This window comes from Schistocerca piceifrons, chromosome 4 (genome assembly GCF_021461385.2).
Source record: "Schistocerca piceifrons isolate TAMUIC-IGC-003096 chromosome 4, iqSchPice1.1, whole genome shotgun sequence".
NCBI lineage: Eukaryota > Metazoa > Arthropoda > Insecta > Orthoptera > Acrididae > Schistocerca > Schistocerca piceifrons.
In genome coordinates this window covers 317,140,573-317,162,672 of record NC_060141.1, presented here as the reverse complement: position 1 = coordinate 317,162,672, position 22,100 = coordinate 317,140,573, and the positions used below count along the sequence as shown (strand labels likewise).

At 38.3% G+C, this 22,100-nt stretch overlaps 1 protein-coding gene across 3 annotated transcripts in view; it reads left to right on the top strand.

Moving 5' to 3' along the window:
* Positions 1-22,100, top strand: part of LOC124794914 (DENN domain-containing protein 1A-like) — a 313,331-nt gene that overhangs the window by 150,106 nt on the left and 141,125 nt on the right. For all 3 annotated transcript variants that reach the window (XR_007016626.1, XM_047258616.1, XM_047258615.1), the window contains exon 9: positions 9,050-9,226. Coding sequence is in view for 2 of the 3 variants with exons in the window: in XM_047258616.1 (XP_047114572.1) it covers positions 9,050-9,226 (177 nt within the window). In the remaining variant the exon portion in view is untranslated. The remainder of the gene's footprint in view (positions 1-9,049; positions 9,227-22,100) is intronic.

The following is a 22,100-nucleotide window of genomic DNA, read 5'->3' as shown; positions in this document are numbered from 1 at the left end:
ATAGAAGAAAAAGTATAACTGTAATTTAGCTTGTCATTGAAAAGATTTTGATGGCTGTTTATTGATGTAGTTCCCTATTTTTACATTGAAGTTCCGAAACTAGTAGCAGTTTCTGGAACTGCTGTACGAGCAAGAGTTAGTGGCAAAATATTGTCTACTAAATGTGACAGTGGAAGAAAAATGGAAATTATAGATATTGTAAAGGACAATAAAGAGGGCTGTTATTTGTAGGATAAGGACGAGCACCTTGAAAATGATCACTGAACTTCCTTGTGAGCGCTTTCTGTCAGTAAAACTATGTAATGGGTAATACATGAACAATACATTCCTGTTATTGCCGAACCTCTTATCAGTGAGATGACTATAGTTACAGACTCCAGTAACACATGCTGCCCAAAACTGAAGCCATCAACTGGTGGAGATTTCATATTCTTGAGGAGAAAAACCTTGTTTCACAAAGCGCCTAGCATCTAGCGCACGTTGGTCTATCGATAGTTTAGATGATTTCGAAACGCATTCCTATTGGTTTTTGAACACATTCCAAGTTGATTTCTGAATGAATTAGAAGTTGATATTTGAATGGTGCATAGTGTATGTGAAACCTCTGCTAGGGAATCCATCTAGTGATAAACTTTCTTGCAGACAGAAGGGGACGGGGTTATACGAGCGAACCAGAATAAAGCCGAACGGGTGAATGTCAATCGCTGTTTGTTTGTGTGATTGACTGGGTTTGCGAATGATGAGTGTTGTTATAATTACCAGCGAAATCCAGAATTCAGACTACCAGAGTGGAAATAAACTCCTAACAGGAATAACAGGTACGAAAGATTACGTGCATCCATGAAAAAGAAATTCTTAAAGAAAATTTTTGGCCAGACCACTACACTAGTAGCAGCCAGTTGTACAGACCCCGGTAGCAGCTGCCTTAGTTCTATTCTGGGAGTAGCGCGGAAAACGCATAGTACGAACACGTAATGACGCCTAACCGGAGAATAATCGCGCTGGATAACTAAATCGGTAATTCTGTCAGGGTTAGTAGAGTTAACCGGGGAATGAGTTTTGTCAGTGGTAGGAATAGTTACAGAATTAGTGATGAGAAGATTGTTAGAATGAGGAAGGAGAAGAAACAGGGACACCATACAAATTATGGAAGAATATGACGATTCCGAATTTATACAAAAATTTCGTACTACTACTTTTCGATCTCATGCTTGAGAAACTGGAGCATATGAATGAAATGTGAAACTATTTCCTAACATAAACCTTTTTGCTTGTAGTAGGCTAAATTGGCACTTCATATTGGTACTTAGCGAATTATATTCTGTCGTATTCTAAAAGTGAGCATTATTACGCAAATAGTCTCACTTATTTGGCTTGTGTTACAATTGCTGCAATATTAGAAAGGCCTATTTTCTTTTATCTAGTAGACAGTGACAAAATAGACGTAATCAGATTGAGAAACCACACCAGCCTTGGGTACAATTTGTTTTAACGGTTTTTTCAGTATCAGACAACGATATTTCGATTTTTCATGTAGAAAAACGTTTGACGAGTTTTGATGGGGTAATAGATCCTTTCGCAGAAAGGAAAGCAGGCCATGTAAAGCTGTAGCAACATTAGACAAAAAAAAAAAAAATGCTAGGAGCTAGGGACTGAATAAATGCATACTGTTTTGCTTGTCTCTTGTCTGTACTGGTTTTATGTATCCTATATTTAATTTTATGTCACAGAGAACAGTAAGTTATTAGCTAATAGACAATAAAGAGTCCAGATTTTCTGAAGAACTATTGTTCTTCCAGTGACAAATAATCCCATGCAGTATTAATTGCGAGTGGTTTTTTTTTTTTTTTTTAAAAAATATAGAAGAGGGGCGGGATGTCAAACCGGCCGACTGGAAGCAGGAGAGGCACCACAGGACGTTTTAATTTCCACTATCCTGAATATAGTTTGATGGCATCCACTACAAAATGTACACATTTGAGTTCTACATTGCGAAATACAGTGACGTGCGGTAGAAGAATGCTGTGTCAAGAAGAGTGGCACTGCACTTTGGCACACTTAAGACCAAATAACACTTCTTACATTTCCTCGAAGTCATATGTTTCATGCATCAGACTCTTCAGAAAGATGTGCACTGCAAAATAAACATATTTTTGAAAAGTCTTTTTTTTACATTTTTAACGTCCTATATCGTAGATCCGGGGCTGTTGCGCTGAGCAATCTGAGTTATGTGGGGGGGAGGGGGGGGGGGGGGCAGGATGCAGTCTCCACATGATCCGTGTTTACATTTAGTGATTTCTGTGGCTGGGAGCTATCAAGTGAATACATACATTCACAAAATTACGGAGGGCTAAAATATGTTATTAGTTTCAGATTTTATTTTATTTCCACCTTTCTGACAGTCGAGCATTAATTGCCTTGCAGAACAATGAAGTTATTTTTGTCGCTTTGCTAAAGAAATTCGACTTTTATTTATCATCTCCACTGAGGCAAACAATTTATTTGAAACAAAGTGTTTAATTCCACACTATTGGCTAGTTTCAACTGTTAGCTGCATTTCAAGTGCACGTTTTCATCTTCTAGCACGTATGGCATTGTGCCATAATAAAGAACCAAACATGAGATAATACAGTACTGGTACTCCAAGAAAATTTACATCCCGAAAACTACACTGAAAAGCTTGATATCAGATCAAGGTCTACTTTGTTGGGAATCTGGATATACGAATGTGCACTTTAAGGTGAATTATTCATTTCAGTATGGTTCACAAAATTCCGATGCTCTTAGAGTATCCTCTGATGTCTTGTTTCTTTTATCACATAATTTTAGATCTTTTAATGTTTTACACATAGGAACATACGGGCTTCCTACGTCATCGTAGCTGCGCAAGCGCGGTGACACCTCTTATCTTGCTCTCTCTGGCAACTGATTGAACAAATCTATTTCTAACAGATCGCGAGAAAATATTGCGGATTGTGGTTTGAAAAGCGTTATTTTCGAAGTAAATTTCCTTTTACGCAAGATGAACTATGTGCGAGAATGAACGATGAATTTCTTAAATCACAGAGCGTTTGACTCTCATTTAAAAGTCAACTCTTTGATGACAAGCCATTCAGAAGAATTTCGAGCCCAGAAGATCAGAGATTTATGGCGGTATTAAACATTTTACTGGAAAATTTGTGTGATGTATCTTAAAGTGTGAAACGCGCAAAAAAAGATCAACATTTTATGTGAAAGCTTAGCTTCTCTTGTAGCCTATTAATCTTAGAGAGAAATATTGCATATGAAAGCTTGCTTTTCTTGTAGCAACACTATGTATATTAATTTAAACGATAAACTTTTCCTGATCGTGTGTTTGTGCTACTTAACAGTGATGTTGCTATGGCTGACTACATCAAGTGTCTTATGCTCTGAATATCCGCTGTAATCGGCTGGCGAGATCACGTGAAATGAGCTATGACTGGCTCACAAACGCGCATCGCAATCTCGATTTCAGTTCTTCGGAAAGTAACATGCGGTGTTCGGTGGAATGCGAATTTATACTTTCATAATACTTACGCAGCATACATGTTGCTGCACATCGAAGAACATTCCAAAACATGTTTTTTTTTTCCCCTGTGTTTCGTTTCATAAAGTTCCGGGAAATTATAAGCCGCTGTATAAAACCATAACCATTCAAATGACTGACAAATTTTTACAGTTCTGAGGGAAAATATACTGTCACTTAACACGAAAAAAGTGTATTTTCACCCGGGAGAAAGTATATTTTTAATTGGGAGATCCGGGAAAAATCTGGGAATTTTTTTTTCCTTGTCGACATATACACCCTGTCGGAGTAGGCATAGGATTTTTAAAATCACAGTAGGTGACCTGCTGATAGATTGGCACTCATGACCTTCTATTTATTTGTTTATAACTTTTTAATGTGTTCACCTACCCTTTTTTTAACTTCATGTATTCAGTTTATAACTCTTTTGATGGGTACAGTGGACAACAAATCTAAATAAGTGTATTGTACTTTAGTTTCTAAAAATACAACAGCACAAATTCCTTCTGTTTAGGAAGTCAACTATGCAGCTCTGTTCCATTTAATCTGTTTTGGACAGTAGCTCGTAGTATAACATCTTTCCCCAATGGAGTTTTAAGGAGCATTTTAGACCTAACACAATGGATTAGGTAGAACAGCTTGGACAACCATCGTGCATTTACTAGGTTTTATCAATGAATATCCGTGGCTGATGCCAGGAAAAATTCTTTTTAAGAAATCACATATAACCTTAATATCTTGTATACGGATGTTGACTGAAAAGTTGATGGCTTCACATCTTCTATATGGTCAATAAGTTCCCAGCAGAGCTTAAAAAATTTTGCACATTGTATCACAGATTAATGCAATGTAGAAGCATCGGTGTACACATTCCTCAGGCATTTATAAATTCATCATGGTATGTAGTCATTTTTTCTCAAGAATTTTATCGTCAGATGATATGTTCGCTCTATGACCTATGACCTCCTTTCAACTAGAAATGTTGCTTCCTTCCATGGATTGGGTTGTTATGACATTACTAATCCTATCCATGTTCAGTTTCTTATCCCACCAATGCAGCAAGCTGTGCCAAGAGAAAATGTTTTCTTTTGTTTTTCTCTCGAGCATAGCTCTTGGCATTGATTATTTAGATAGATTTGTCATATGACAGATTCGCTGGCTCTACTTGCTTCTTGTAACTGCAATAATTCAATTTCCACCCTGCATCATATATACACTCCTGGAAATTGAAATAAGAACACCGTGAATTCATTGTCCCAGGAAGGGGAAACTTTATTGACACATTCCTGGGGCCAGATACATCACATGATCACACTGACAGAACCACAGGCACATAGACACAGGCAACAGAGCATGCACAATGTCGGCACTAGTACAGTGTATATCCACCTTTCGCAGCAATGCAGGCTGCTATTCTCCCATGGAGACGATCGTAGAGATGCTGGATGTAGTCCTGTGGAACGGCTTGCCATGCCATTTCCACCTGGCGCCTCAGTTGGACCAGCGTTCGTGCTGGACGTGCAGACCGGGTGAGACGATGCTTCATCCAGTCCCAAACATGCTCAATGGGGGACAGATCCGGAGATCTTGCTGGCCAGGGTAGTTGACGTACACCTTCTAGAGCACGTTGGGTGGCACGGGATACATGCGGACGTGCATTGTCCTGTTGGAACAGCAAGTTCCCTTGCCGGTCTAGGAATGGTAGAACGATGGGTTTGATGACGGTTTGGATGTACCGTGCACTATTCAGTGTCCCCTCGACGATCACCAGTGGTGTACGGCCAGTGTAGGAGCTCACTCCCCACACCATGATGCCGGGTGTTGGCCCTGTGTGCCTCGGTCGTATGCAGTCCTGATTGTGGCGCTCACCTGCACGGCGCCAAACACGCCTACGACCATCATTGGCACCAAGGCAGAAGCGACTCTCATCGCTGAAGACGACACGTCTCCATTCGTCCCTCCATTCACGCCTGTCGCGACACCACTGGAGGCGGGCTGCACGATGTTGGGGCGTGAGCGGAAGACGGCCTAACGGTGTGCGGGACCGTAGCCCAGCTTCATGGAGACGGTTGCGAATGGTCCTCGCCGATACCCCAGGAGCAACAGTGTCCCTAATTTGCTGGGAAGTGGCGGTGCGGTCCCCTACGGCACTGCGTAGGATCCTACGGTCTTGGCGTGCATCCGTGCGTCACTGCGGTCCGGTCCCAGGTCGACGGGCACGTGCACCTTCCGCCGACCACTGGCGACAACATCGATGTACTGTGGAGACCTCACGCCCCACGTGTTGAGCAATTCGGCGGTACGTCCACCCGGCCTCCCGCATGCCCACTATACGCCCTCGCTCAAAGTCCGTCAACTGCACATACGGTTCACGTCCACGCTGTCGCGGCATGCTACCAGTGTTAAAGACTGCGATGGAGCTCCGTATGCCACGGCAAACTGGCTGACACTGACGGCGGCGGTGCACAAATGCTGCGCAGCTAGCGCCATTCGACGGCCAACACCGCGGTTCCTGGTGTGTCCGCTGTGCCGTGTGTGTGATCATTGCTTGTACAGCCCTCTCGCAGTGTCCGGAGCAAGTATGGTGGGTCTGACACACCGGTGTCAATGTGTTCTTTTTTCCATTTCCAGGAGTGTATTTTTTGTGTCCACTGTCTCTCCACATTCCTGTGTGTTTAACCTCACCATCCCCCTTCATTCAAGAATTTCATATTTATTTTTTCTCAAGGCAGAAAATATACCACTCAACTGCAATTTCTTCCTATGAAACTGATTATATATGAATAAAAGGTAATAAACTTCTGCCACATTATAAAATGTTTTTCCAAAGTGTACACACATATTCAACTTGCACCAGTCAATTGGAATTGGCAAAAACTCATGGAATATATGCCAAAGTCAGATTCAGTATGCTATGCAGAATTGTGTTGATTTTCTTAACAAGATATCTCATAGACGTGATCCATATCTAGCTTGTATAATGGTGCCTATAGATGTGAATTGCTTGAACTTCTGGATATAATTGTATCCTGCCATTGAACTTCCTCTGAAGATCCACAGATTTGACCATTTTAACCTCCCTATAGTTGCTGGCTTTAGAGCTGCTAACCAAGCAAGATGGCACAGTGTTTAGCACACTAGACTCCTATTCAGATGGCAGTGGTTCAAATTCCCATCCAGGCATCCAGATTTAGATTCTCCAAGATTTCCCTAAATCACTTACGGCAAATGCTGCTCTTTCAAAAGGGCACAGCCGATTTCCTTCCCTGATCCGAGCATGTCTGTCCATCTGTAATGTCCTTGTTGTCAACAGGACATCAAAGTCTAATCTTCCTTCTTTCCTTCCTTCAAACCTGCCCTTGAGTGTAACTTTGTTATCTTTGTGCAGCAAGTGCAGTTTGTTGTCAAAATGTTACTTTCACATGTTACAGGCTCATCCCATTTCAGTGGTCACTCATAATCGGCAACTGTTCCACAACTAGCTACAATTTCTACCTCCTTGTACACAAGAATTCCCCATGTACATCTTCTGCTGATGCTAAACATTTCGTCTACTATTGCCACAAAGGATACTAAGATATCCTTCTGAATCACTTTAAGTAATTTCACACTCACTAATAATCTTTTCATCTTTGAAAAGCAACATATAAGGCGGAGGGATACGAGAATTAAATTGCTCATTTTATATCAATCTTTACATGTGTCAGTTATAAAGAACTTTCTAGGAATTCGTGTATCTTCAGTTCATTGCCTAGGTTTCCATACTTCAGTGATTTAGTCATCACCCGAATTCTTGTTGTCATCTTTAGCCCACAGATTGCTTTAAGGCAGCTCTCCTTGATACTCTCTCCTGTCCAAGTTTCATCATCTCCACGTAACTATTGCAATCTACATCTACTTGAAACTGCATGTTGTAGTCAAGCCGTGGACTCAATTCACATATTTTATTCTCACACTTCTCCCTCCCATGCCATATTAACTATTCCATGATGTCTTCTTCTGTTGCTGTATATTTCAAAAGTTTGTTTTCCTCTTTCTGTAGTGTTTATTGCCCACAAAATTTTATAGAACGCTACACTCAAGACAAACACTTTCAGAAAAGTCATCCTAGCACATAAATTATATTAGATGTTAAGTTGCAGATAGGCACAACAAAAATACTGTTGAAAAGTGAGCTTTTGGCTAACAAGGCCTTTGTCAAAATTACACACACACACACACACACACACACACACACACACACACACACACACACATTCAACTCATAACACATTGATCACAGTCTCTGGCAGCTGAAACCAGATTCAGGATTTTGACAAAGGCCTTGTTGCTCGACAGCTCACTTTCTGACAGTATTTTTATTGTGCCTGTCTGTGACTCAGCATCTCCACTATATAGTGAGTAGCAATTATCATTTTCATAATACTGTTACATTCCATCCTGGATTTTCTGTTGTTTGGTATTAAATGTTAACTTATTTGTCCCATTCATGAAAAGTTTCCATTTTATTGCCAGTCTGAAATTTATATCCTCTTTACTTCTGACATTGCCGGTTATTTTTATGCCCAAATAGAAAAATTCTTCTTCTCCTTTTAGTATCTTATTTTCTGATCTGCAATTCTGATAGATCTCTGTTCTTCAGTGCATGTCAAATCCCAAAAACATTGTAATTTGAACTTTTATAATTGCTTATCTTCACAATTCAGTATTCTCTCTTATACACCATTTGCATTCATGGAAATATTTGCTTAGAAGATTATGTGTTACATAAATATGCTGAACTTTTCCCCTTGCCTTCACTTTGGGCAGTAACTTCACATTCGTGGGCCATAAGCAGAATTTCTGCATTACCTAAGTGAACCGCAAAGTACTTACTGTTCTTAAAAAAAAAAAAAAAAAAAAAAATCAAAGTAGTGCACTTTTAATTACATAATAAGATCCTGATCTGGAATATGCCATGACACTAGTTGTCCAGGATGCATATTTTTTTAATCCATGCCTTGACATGAAGCCCACGCTGTAACCATTCCAATTTCAACATCGTGTTCAGTTACTGTTCTCCACTACTCATTTCCCTGCTATTTTGTTTACATTCTAATGATGATTGTATTTTAATAGCTGTCATGTGCATTCTCCTGCCTTCCCACCACTTTTTGAGTCCCATTACATACAAACTCTATTTGATCAAAAAAGATCCGTGTGTAGAATGTATCTTTCAGCTGATGGTCAGCCACTGTTCAGATTTTTTCATCAGTATGATGACCACTGATCTGTCCATTGAAAAAGTTTTAGATTTGATTTAGTGTAAATTAATAACCAGTGTATTCTAATTGATATACAGTATACGGACATGTACAAGACATTAGAATTCCATATAATCCCCCTCCCCCGCTTCTTTCATATGTTTCACTTATGTAATTTTAGTTCTTAAGTTGTAGTGTGCTTTAATTAGATATCCACCAGTATTCCAAACTTTTATTTAGTTTTACATTTTGTTCCAAGTTCATAGAAGAAAGACTTGATATGCTCAACAGTGGCCTTGGATTTTCTGATGAATTTGAAATGGAAGCGTGTAATTATTCTGGGAAGTCAAGTTCAAAACTGAAGCAGCAGTACAAAGATTGGACATCAACAATGAAAAAAGAAGGAACTGCCTTTTTCAAGACTGTCAAGAGCAAGGTAACAAGTAGTCGTAACGCACAGTAATTTTATTTCCTGTTTTGTTTTGAAACTTTTATTCGTCGAAAAGAAGCAGAGTTAATGTTTTAATTATGCTGTGCCTCCTTAATGAATGTTAATTTTCAGTTACTATGTACGCTTTTTCGCGCGCGCGCGCGCGCGCGCGTGCGCGTGTGCGCGTGTGTGTGTATGTGCGCGCGCGCGTGTGAACTTTGGATGAGTATTTTAGTTTATGTATAGCATGGTGCAAACTTTGTTTCGTATTGTCACACCTAGTTAAATTGTGGTATTTCCACCATATGTAATTATTTATTTTTATGACTGAGCTATGCTAACATCTGTACATATAAACACCTTTAGGTATGAAGTTAAGTTTTAGATTATTCGTTCATTGGTCATGCAGTTTGTGATAAATTTTTACATGAAAGACAGACACATATTTATTTGTGTTTTAAATCTTTTTTGTCCACCTGCAATTTCAGATGTTTAAATCCTCATCCTCACTGCCTTGATTTTCTTATGCAGTTTGTTTTTATATTATTGCCTTGTCTCATTCTATATCTGTATCAATAAAGTAAGTGCTTATGGAATTAACAGAATATGTGTTAATCATATTATTTTAGTAGAGTTTACAAAATAATTTTTGTTGTTAGTGTTATACCACTGAAGAATTATTCTGACCAAAAATATAAATTTTCATCCACATATGTCATGCTGTGCTGCACACTTTTTATAATCAGCAAATTAAAACAAAATTGTAGTGCACTACTAATGTAAAGTACATTATCTTTATCTTCTGTCATTTCATACAATACATAACACAGAATACAAATAACACATTTTTTATAAGTGTATTTTATACATCTAATATTCAGGGCAATCAGTCTTCCCTTTGTGCTCAAATAACATCAACTGGGTCTATATCTGGTCCTCTAGTAGCAGGAGTGCAGGTGATTATGGGGGGTTGTCTAAAGCATTTTGCAGCTCTAGCATTCTTAAGTTGTGAAAATAAGAAACATTTATCAGAAGTTGAGAAATGTTTATGGAGAAAAATATTGTCAATCAGTGTGCACATTTTTTGGTGAAGTCACTTGTAGGTATTCAGGATAAGTAGGTATCTTCTTTGATTTGACAGAACCATTACATCCTGAGGATGGTGCTGTACTTGGAACATTTATCATTTTTTCCTTTCATATGTTGCAGTGAAGGAACAAAAAGCTTTTATGTAAATGGAGTAGTGTACAGTTAGGTTTGTATTAGGAATCTGAAGTCTACTGTTTTTATTGATCTACCATTAAATATGACAGACAATTTTGAAAAATATTTCCAGATGACACTAGTCTTATTTTAAAAGAAGATAATTTATTTAGCAACTGTGATAGAAGGCAATATCTAATTATTTATCACAACATTATCACAATACTATAAAAACAATCAGTGAATGCTGAAAATTGTAAAGAATGGTAACATGGTTGGTTGGTTTTTATACTAAAGCCAACCTTAATGTGGAGTAATGAATGTTATTCTTCCTTTTGAGCAGCTGTGGACTATTTACAAAAAAAAAAAACTTCATGGTGGAACAAATGTACTGTGAAGTAGAAATTGGAATGCCATACTCCTTAAACAGATGTCTAAAAGATGACCTTGGGTGTGCACCACATATTGTTGTTATAACATATCTTTGAGAAATGATAACTTTTCCCTAAAGAAAAGTTTCCCCAGAAAATTATTCCATATGATGTTATTGGATGAAAATATGCAGATTGTCCAGTTAGTGATTTGTTGCTCCCCAAGATTTGCAATTATTCTGATTCAAAAATGAGTGTTTCCCAATTTAAATTCTTATCAATGTGGACACCAAAAAATTTTGAAGTTTCCACCCTATCTACTATTTCCTCACCATGTGTCACACTTATCATTGATGCAGTACCTCTAGATGTGCAGAGCTAAATATGTTATGTCTTTTTAAAATTAAGGGCGAGACCACTGATAGGAAACAAATCAATGATATGTTTAAGAATATTGTTTAACATTTTTTTCTGTATATGTGTTTGGTTTGATGATGATATTAGTGTCACCTGCAGAAAGAACTACTTCTGCTTTTTGTATATTAGATGGTCAATCATTTACATATTTGAGGAACAATAGTGGACTCCAAATTGAGCCTTGGAGAACCCCATATGTGATTTCTCACCACTGAGAATAATGTCCTCAGACTACAATGATTGAATTACTAAGTACAGCTTGCTGCATTCTTTTGGTTAGATATGATATCCATTGGTTGGCTATACCATCAATCCTACTAAAACTTCAGTTTATTTAGGAGAGTACAGTGATTCACACAGTCCAGTGCATAAGATAGGTCACAAAAAATACCAACCAGCACTATTTTATTATTTAATGCTTGTAAAATTGAGGGAGTGAACATGTAAATGACATTCTCAGTAGAGCAACTCTTTTGAAATCCAAACTGTGGTTCCCGAGGATATTATTGCTTTTCAAATGAGATAGTATTCCAGAATACATCTCCTCTGCAAAGATTTTGGAAAATATCAGCAGTTAAACATGTTTGTAGTGGACATCTGTCCTGTCACCTGTCTTTGACAACAGCATATTTCAGTCTCTCTGGAAAGGTGCTTTGAGTTAGTGATGCATTACATATTGCAGATAAGACTAGGCCAATTATATCGGAACAAATATTTAATACTCTGTTGGAAATACTATCAAAACTAGATGAGATTTTATTTTTGAGATAATGTATAATTTTCTCAATTCCAGGTGGAGAAGTTGGTCATACATTCATATAACTGAATTTTATGAGAGTTGCTGTGATTTTTCTCTTGAACTGTTTGTCCATGTACTTTCTACTATATTTAAGAAATGATTATTAAATATATTTGCTCCTATCTCGATTTTAAGACTGATATCCATCACTGTCTCTGAAATACAAAGAATTTTTACTTTCCCTTTTGAGTTTGCATTCACAGCTCAGAAAAAGGCGGCCATCAGACCATTGTTTTTAATGCAGGCTGTTGTTATAATATCTCTAAATTCTAATTCTGAAATCTTTGTATATTTTCTCAATTTTGGGATTTGTTGTTAATAGTATAAACTCATTCAGGAGAAGCTGCAGCATCATTTCAGCAAATGGTAGCCCAACATATGATTTGCACATGGGTAATAATTCGTTTGCCAATGTACAGAAAGGTTGCACTATTATACAGGTTCAGTTTTCTGTGGTCTTCCAACAGAACTGAAAAAAATGTATTTTGAACCCTAAATTTTCACATCCAGTAAGTCTTCCTGGTGCTGCACACTTTCTAATTTTTAAAAGATTCTTTTCAGTAAGTCTGAAAATTTTGCTATAATATGACTAAAAACAAAGATGATGTGACTTACCAAACAAAAGCGCGGGCAGGCCGATAGACACACAAACAAACACAAACAAACATGCACACAAAATTCAAGCTTTCACAACAAACGGTTGCTTCGTCAGGAAAGAGGGAAGGAGAGGGAAAGACGAAAGGATGTGGGTTTTAAGGGAGAGGGTAAGGAGTCATTCCAATCCCGGGAGCGGAAAGACTTACCTTAGGGGGAAAGAGGGGGTATACACTTGCACACACACACATATCCATCCGCACATACACAGACACAAGCAGACACATATATATATATAAAAAGAAAGATGATGAAACTTACCAAACAAAAGCGCTGGCAGGTCGATAGACACACAAACAAACACAAACATACACACAAAATTCTAGCTTTCGCAACCAATGGTTGCCTCGTCAGGAAAGAGGGAAGGAGAAGGAAAGACAAAAGGATATGGGTTTTAAGGGAGAGGGTAAGGAGTCATTCCAATCCCGGGAGCGGAAAGACTTACCTTAGGGGGAAAAAAGGACAGGTATACACTCGCACACACACACATATCCATCCACACATACAGTATGTGTGGATGGATATGTGTGTGTGTGCACACACACACACACACATATCCATCCACACATACAGTATGTGTGGATGGATATGTGTGTGTGTGCGAGTGTATACCTGTCCTTTTTTCCCCCTAAGGTAAGTCTTTCCGCTCCCGGGATTGGAATGACTCCTTACCCTCTCCCTTAAAACCCATATCCTTTTGTCTTTCCTTCTCCTTCCCTCTTTCCTGACGAGGCAACCATTGGTTGCGAAAGCTAGAATTTTGTGTGATGTTTGTGTTTGTTTGTGTGTCTATCGACCTGCCAGCGCTTTTGTTTGGTAAGTTTCATCATCTTTCTTTTTAGGTATATTTTTCCCACGTGGAATGTTTCCCTCTATTATATATATATATATATATATATATATATATATATATATATATATATATATATATATATATATATGGAGCATTCTAAAAGACAGTTCATGTGTAACAGATATTTTTAATAATAATTTTCTTTAAATAGTGGAGAAAATTGGTACAAAAGTTCATAAAGGGAAGCAAAACAGTACATGAAAGAGCTGATAGAAAAATATGGAAGATCACCATGACTCTCAAAATTTACTCTCTGGGGTTCAAAAGGATAAATGTCTGCTTGTATCTGTGTATATGCGGATGGATATGTGTGTGTGTGCGAGTGTATACGTGTCCTTTTTTCCCCCTAAGGTAAGTCTTTCCGCTCCCTGGATTGGAATGACTCCTTACCCTCTCCCTTAAAACCCACATCCTCTCGTCTTTCCCTCTCCTTCCCTCTTTCCTGATGAGGCAACAGTTTGTTGCGAAAGCTTGAATCATGTGTATGTTTGTGTTTGTTTGTGTGTCTATCGACCTGCCAGCACTTTCGTTCGGTAAGTCACATCATCTGTGTTTTTAGATATATTTTTCCCATGTGTAATGTTTTTCAGAGGGTGTGGGTTTTAAGGGAGAGGGTAAGGAGTCATTCCAATCCCAGGAGCGGAAAGACTTACCTTAGCTAGAATTTTGTGTGTATGATTGTGTTTCTATCGACCTGCCAGCGCTTTCGCATGGTAAGTCACGTCATCTTTGTTTTCAGATATATTTTTCCTGCGTGGAATGTTTCCCTCTATTATATTCATATCATTAATTTGAACCCAACAATTACGTTTGTTATTGTCACTGTTGCATTTCGAAATCTTTTCTGTCCTCTTATTCTCTCTTTCTGTTTTTGCCAGTAGGTTCACTTTGTATTCACCTTCTCCTTTTTACCGTAATCTACTATACAATTTTATCCCGCCTATATATACTCAATAATACGTAACCCACTTCCAAACCATAACCAAAAAAAAATTTTTTTTCCCACTTTCAACACTACCGCTGCTATAAAATCCACCGTTTCTAGTTCACAAACAGTTCCTTTCACCTATTAAACAACCACTTCAGCTAGTTCTAATAACTTTCGCTTTATTTCCATTTCCGTTTTTCCCACATCATTGATCATTATTAGCCGCTTCCCACAGGTTTTAATGTCATTATTTCTTCGTCAGACAACTGTTAGCCTCACTCTCATAATCTGCCACCACAAAACCACTCCTTTTAATACATTTACACGTAGTTTTTTCGAAATTTTCCCGAATTTCTCCACCCTTTAACGTGTTTTGGCGGCAACACAGCCACCTAACCTTTATGCACATCGTTGTCTACCAACCCAAGTTCACCACAGGATCTACACAGCCCAGCTTTAACCAACACTTTTTCACCTTTTTTCACACCAGATCTCCAGTTGCTTTCTAGTTCACCTTTATCTCTCCCCATATATTATTATCTTCATTTTTATTTTCATTTCAGCCTCATAAAAAAGGTCTCTTTTTTTTTCCCCCCCCCTCCCCCTAAGGTAAGTCTTTCCGCTCCCGGAATTGGAATGACTCCTTACCCTCTCTCTTAAAACCCACATCCTTTCGTCTTTCCCTCTCCTTCCCTCTTTCCTGGTGAAGCAACCGTTGGTTGCAAAAGCTAGAATTTTGTGTGTATGATTCTGTTTGTTTGTGTGTCTATCGACCTGCCAGCGCTTTCTTATGGTAAGTCACATCATCTTTGTTTTTAGATATATTTTTCCTGCGATATATATATATATATATATATATATATATATATATATATGGAAACATTCCACGCAGGAAAAATATATCTAAAACAAACTGTTGCCTCATCAGGAAAGAGGGAAGGAGAGGGAAAGACGAAAGGAAGTAGGTTTTAAGGGAGAGGGTAAGGAGTCATTCCAATCTCGGGAGCAGAAAGACTTACCTTAGGGGGAAAAATGGATGGGTATACACTCGCGCGCGCGCGCGCGCGCGCTCACACACACACACACACGCACACACACACACACACACACACACACACACACACACACACACACATATATATCCATCCACACATATACAGACACAAGCAGACATATTTTTCCCGCGTGGAATGATCCCTCTATTATATATATAATTTTTTTTTCATATACGTATACAACTCTGGCAGTTACTGTATTGTGGATAGTGAAGGATTCTTCTCACTGTTTACCTCAATTACTGGTTCTCGAAATTTACCCAGTAGGTGTTGCTAGCACAGTGTAGCCTGTTGTCCAGTAATTCGCATTAAAGTTTTTGAGTTCATTTGATACATATTTACACATCATAGCATCTAGGAGATCAAGTATACTGACTCGCATACATTGTGTATGCTGTCTCAAAGTATCAGGTGCTGCAAATGGCACCCATGAAAGTACATAGTACTATGCAGCCTTGGATTTATGTGATAAAAGTGTTTGGACTTCCAAAAGGAAGAAGAATAAGACATATATGAAGTTGTTTTATTATTCCTTAGGGAACATTCCTTAGGTAAATTATTTTTTTTTAAATACTAGTTCTAGAAAAGTGTTTTGCCTTTTATTTTGTGACGCAATGACTACTTGAAAAACATATTTGATGCATTTCCATGAGCAGAAGAAACAATGGCGGATTTCATAATATCTTTTAGTTTATCATCTCCTCTTCTACAACTGTTCTTACATGCTGATTTTTTTAATGGCGGTTGTTTTTTGTCTACTGTTATAGACTGTTTCATAAATAGTCCAAGACACCAGAGAAACAGCGAACTGCTAACAATCACTTTCTAAATCATTTGAAGAGAGTAAACATTGCTGTAAGTGCAGCGATCAGTTCAAGATGCCTCCAGCTTCTTCCAGGGAAATCGTGAAAATAACAACTCTTTCAAAAAACTAAAAAATAACTCTTTGAGATAATAAAAATTTAAGCAAAGTATAATGAGTATGTTCGTCTGATAAAGCTACTGCACTTAGCCGTATCTTCAGTGCAGAAAGTTCATGAGATATCTTTCCAAACAGACTAAAAGCGGCGTTTTGTCAGCTCCTTTTAAGAAAGAGAGTAGGACAAATATTACTGTCTACTCATTTCACTACTAAATCCTTCTCAGAATTTTGTAAAGGGTAATGTATGTAAGAATGGTGGAGGATATCTGCAAATAAAAGATGCTCATTCTATCACAATTTAGATTCCGGAAAAGCCTTTTGACTGAGCATGCCGTCGACCATTTCATTGACTATATTAAAATATCTGAATGACAGAATTTTGCATGCCAGGTATTTTTTTAGTCTATGGCAATAGACTGTACAAATTGCAACATTTTTAGGAGAAGCTTAAAATGTTTTATATTTAATGCTTCATATTTAACTGATAGGTAGTAAACAGCCATTTTCAATAGTTCCTGCCATTCTCACGATGAGTCTTCTGACTGGGATCAGATTGCTACTGCTGTTGCACATGGTTCAGTTATAGGGCCATTCCTGTTCTTGTTATACAGGGTTATCCATTTATCTGATGACCTACTGTGCAGCGCAGTAGAGGCCAGGCAGCGAGTGCTCCTTTGCCCAGCGGTTAGATGCTGTGTCGCCTGTCTTTTATTGTGGTACGACATGCCTACATTTAAAATATAAGCAAATAAATTTTGTACTCACCCATGTCATGCAAGGGGATACTGGAACTGCTGGCCACTATTTTCCATACGTTTCTGACATTTGCGCAAGAAATTGTTAATCACACAATATAATTCTCTCTGAGATATTGAATTAATTGATTCATTGATATTGTCCTTGAGTTCCTCTGTCGTGTGAGGATTCATTGTGTACACTTTGGCCTTCAGTGCACCCCACAAGTAAAAATCACACAGAGTTACATCAGGACTTCTAGCAGGCCAGATATTGTTACTAATCACTCGAACACATCGTGAATTGCGTGTGAAGAAACATGGGCCATATGAGTCCTGTGCCGAATACTGTTAAAAAAAAATAGAAAGCTTCATTCTTTCGCTCAGTTCATTGAAAAGTGGTCACAAAATGTTTTGCACGTATCTTTCACTTGTAACTGTGTCATTAAAAAAAATTGGACCTGTTATTCTTTCACCACTAACTGCACACCACATCCCTGTTTTCTAATCATGAAGGGGTTCCTCATGAAGCACAACAGGTCTACCTGCACTCCAATGTCAACAGTTTCGGGAATTAACATACCCATGTAAATGGCACCAAGCCTCATCTGAAAACAGTATGAGTTAAGGATCCATTTTACCATCATGAACTTGTTTTAAAACCCAGTTGCAAAACTTAAAAACCTGTGTGCAGGATCACCAGATCAAAGTTTTTGTACTACTGATACTTTATAGGACTTTAGCCCAATTACCTTAGCACTTCTTTGTACAGAGGTGCACGATATTTGTATTTGCTGTGAAAGACGTCTAAAAAACTTTTTATGGGAATTTTCCAGGTGGTATGCAATGTCATTGTGACAAGCTTCTGTGAGCACTGTACATCATTGTTTGTGTTTCTTGTCTTGAATACTTCCTGTTTCATGAAATTCATTTATTAATTTGTGAACTGCATCATGATTCGGTACTCGAACACCTGGTAACTACTGTTCAAACAGTCTCTGAACAGTATGAGCGGTCTTTGTATGCACATGCAAATCATCAATAAACACTCATTGTAGAATTGAATAATTCACTCTTGCCATTTTTGTGCTCACAGACTTCACTGTTACACTCGTGACGCATGTTTCACTATTTGAATGACACTGGCCAACAAGGTGCATATGTCTGTACAGCCTCCAGGCTTTAACCGCAAAAAAAAAGGGGAGGTGGAGGGGGGGGGGGGGGAGGGGGCGGGGCAAAGTGTGGTACCGCGGGACCCATTTAACCGGCATGTGCGGCTTCTGTGGTCGGCCCGTAATACCCCGGGCAGGCTGTTGTCAGATAAATGGAACATCCTGTATGTAAATGACCTTACATCTTGCACTGATCCATAAGAATAGTGCTCTTTGTTAGTGATAATCAAGTTCTTTAAAACTGCAACAATAGAAGGAGCAATAAAAGAATATTACGATTGATTAATTCTCTGTAAACTGTCTGTGGCTTGATTTGTGGAGGGAAGAAATAAAGCAGTTTATTCAATTCTGTACAAGGCATGATTCATCATCAATAATAGTGTCACATGGTTGAAAGTGTGCATGAAAAACTGATAGTTAAAGATCATGTAATGTCCTTTGATCAGAACTTGAATTGGAATTTACGTACTATAGTTCTTCTCAAAGTGCTTGAGCTTTACGTTTGCACTATGTATAAAGACTGATTTTGGTGATGACCATTAGAAAACTAGCTTGCTTTGCAAATTTCTGTACACTGATGTCACATGGAATAATTTTCTGGGGCAACTCCACATGTGGACACGAAGTATTTATTGCACATAAAATTTTTGTAAGCATAATATCTGGTATACATCCTTGAATTTCATGCAGGCAACACTTTAAAAAGATTAGACATACTAACAACCACCTCACAATACATTTATATTCTTGTGAAGTTTGTTGCAAAGAATCAGGCACAATTTCAAACTAATAATAGCATTCGTAACTATTAGAGTGGCAACAAAAATGGCCTCCTTACTCACAAAGTAAACTTCCTCTCGCACAAAAAATAGTACAGAATGCTGCCACAAAAATATATGACCACCTACCAAGTGAATTAAAAGTGCTGGTACATAACGAAAGTTCTCAAAACGAGTCAAAATCGCATGTACTTGACAACTGCTTCTACTCCATAGATTAGTTTCTGGATGACATTTTAGCGGATGACACAGGAGCAGCTGCTCGCGTTCTTCGTTTTATCCATTTGACAAACCTGTCTAAGGACTTTTGATTATGCCGTTTCCTTTTAATCCCTTGCCTGTTAATGTGCCTTTTATAGTGTTGTCCTTTTAATTGCTGTTTTAACCTTGTGCTTTTCAGTACATTCATAACTTAGTCTGGGCGCTAATGACCACTGGAAAAAAAAAAAAAAAAAAAAAAAAAAAAAAAAAAAAAAAAAAAAAAAAAAAAAAAAAAGTTTCAAATACCTGTATCACAGTTAATACAAATTACTTCCTCTGTCTTTATGAGGTGGTAATACAGGAAGTGCTGGAGAGGTAGTATTTCTGCTGCCTACTGCCAGCACTGTTAGTTGTCATTAATCGTGTGTGGTATTGCTCTGTCAGGCAGAAACTATTAACTACCATGATAAATCTTTCACTGTGAAACAGTGTATGCTGTTGTGAAAGTTTCTGACATGTTATAACCGTATGCTGGACTGGGACATATTACAACTGTCTGGCGGGCTAGGATGTATTACAATTGTCTGCTGGACTGGGACACAAACTAGGACTCTGTTAGTTTGCAGGCAGTGCACCTACCAATGAACTATCCTGGAATGTCCCAGTTACCTTAATTTAACTTTGTGCTTTCTTCTAATGATGTCATGTGTTTATACTGAATAGGTGAAAATGTGTGGTGAGAAAACAGTCTCAGAACATGACATTTACACAGAAACATTAAGTTCGTCCAAGGTGGTATACTTCCTTATTAAACACAGCCTCACAATAGATTTATTCACCAATTAAATCTCTGTCACCAATCCATTACAGTTTGAGTTTATGAGAAACATTAAAAAATATAATACCAGAGGAAAAATCTTCTGCATGTCCCTGTAGTTTATGTAATTTTAACACAGGAAGTAGTAAATAAAAAGCTAGAAACCTCTTTCATAATCTGCCCATGGAAACAAAAAATGTCTGATAGATGGTAAAAGTGTCTCCTTCTATATCATACACTGAGGGGTGTTCAACAAGTAATACAACACATATTTTTCTCCAACAATTTCAGTTGACAAAATGTAGAATCTGCTGTGGGACATCATGAAATACTCCCAATTCAGCCCTTATTGTTTCATGAAGTTCTGATACGTGGTGCCACTATACGCAGCCTTCAAAATGGTGCCTGTAATGGAGGTGTGTTTCAAGCAGAGCGCTTTCATTGAGTTTATTTACCAGAGATTCATATGCACCAGCAGAATGTCTACAGAGACCTGCCAGCGAACAAAGCATGTTGAGGTGGTGTGTGTCAATATTGCTACAAGGTCACACAAACCTGTTCGATCTCATCTGTGATGGCCAGCCACACACAGCTGTGACACCTGCAAAGTTTTAATGTGGAGACACTCTCATTCACGATGATTGACAGATCACAATCAGACATTTCGCTGCACAACTGTATGTCGCTGTTGGTAGCACTGACACAATCGTCCGCCAGTGGAGTATTCAGTGGTGTGTGTCTGTTGAGTTTCTCGCCGCCTAACAGAAGACCATAAAGTGCAATGAAGGACCACCTGTGTGGAGTTGTTTGTGCGTTTTGTTTGTGCGTTTTGTTTGTGCGTTTTGTTTGTGCATTACAGAGCTGATCATGACAATTTTTTGTCGATTATCATCACAGACTATGAAACATGGGTTCATCACTTTGAACTAGAAACAATACGGCAATCGTGGAGTGGCACAACGCTGCCTCTCCACTGAAGGAAAAGTTTGAAACCGGATCCTCAGCTGATAGTCATGGCGACAGTCTTCGGGGACTTTGAAAGGGTTATTCTGTTTGATGTCCTCCATCTTGGTGCAACAACCAATTCCGAAGTGTATTGTGATACACTAAGGAGATAGAAGAAACTACTTCAGTGTGTTCATCACCACAAAAATGCAAACTAACTTCTCCTCCTCCATGATGAAGCAAGGCCTCACACAAACCTGCACATCAGAGGGGAGCTGACGAAACTTCATTGGACTGTTCTTCCTGACCTAACCTACAGTCCGGAACTCGCACCTTCCAAACTCCTTCCGTTTGGCCCAATGAAGGGTGCACTCTTTGGGAAACAGTATATGGGTGATTGGAAGGTTATTGATGCAGTAAGACATTGGTTCCAACATTGGCCAGTAGAGTGGTACCGTGTGGGCATACAGGCCTTTGCCATAAGGTGGCGTAAGACAGTCACATTGGACAGAGATTAAGTCGAAAAATAGGGTTTTGTAGCCAAAAATTGTTGCATTACTTATTGAACACCCCTTGTAATTCTTGAGTAGAAATAAAAAGTCAATTCCAAACCTGTAACTCTTTAGCATGTAGCCGCATTAGGTTAGCTTTTTGCCTGTTCCATGGATCATGTTCACAACAGCCTACAGTAACTCCTCATGATATAAAATGTATCAAGAGATTTACAAATAAGATACATTTTCTCTATGAAATACTTGTCAGTTACATACACATTTTTTAGCCTTAGTTTACAACAAAATTTGATAAATGTAATGAACCACATACATGTCCTATATGGAATTATTTCCATATTGTGTGCTTAATTGCATACCTCTGTATTATCTTACTTTTATCAATGTGCAAAATAAAATATTAAAATTTCCACTTCTAACATGAATGGACTTTTGCTGTTTGCGTCAGCAGAAGGTGTCTTAGTTACTGCACGATATTGTGAGGACTCGAGGAATTAAAAAACTTGGATGTACAAGAT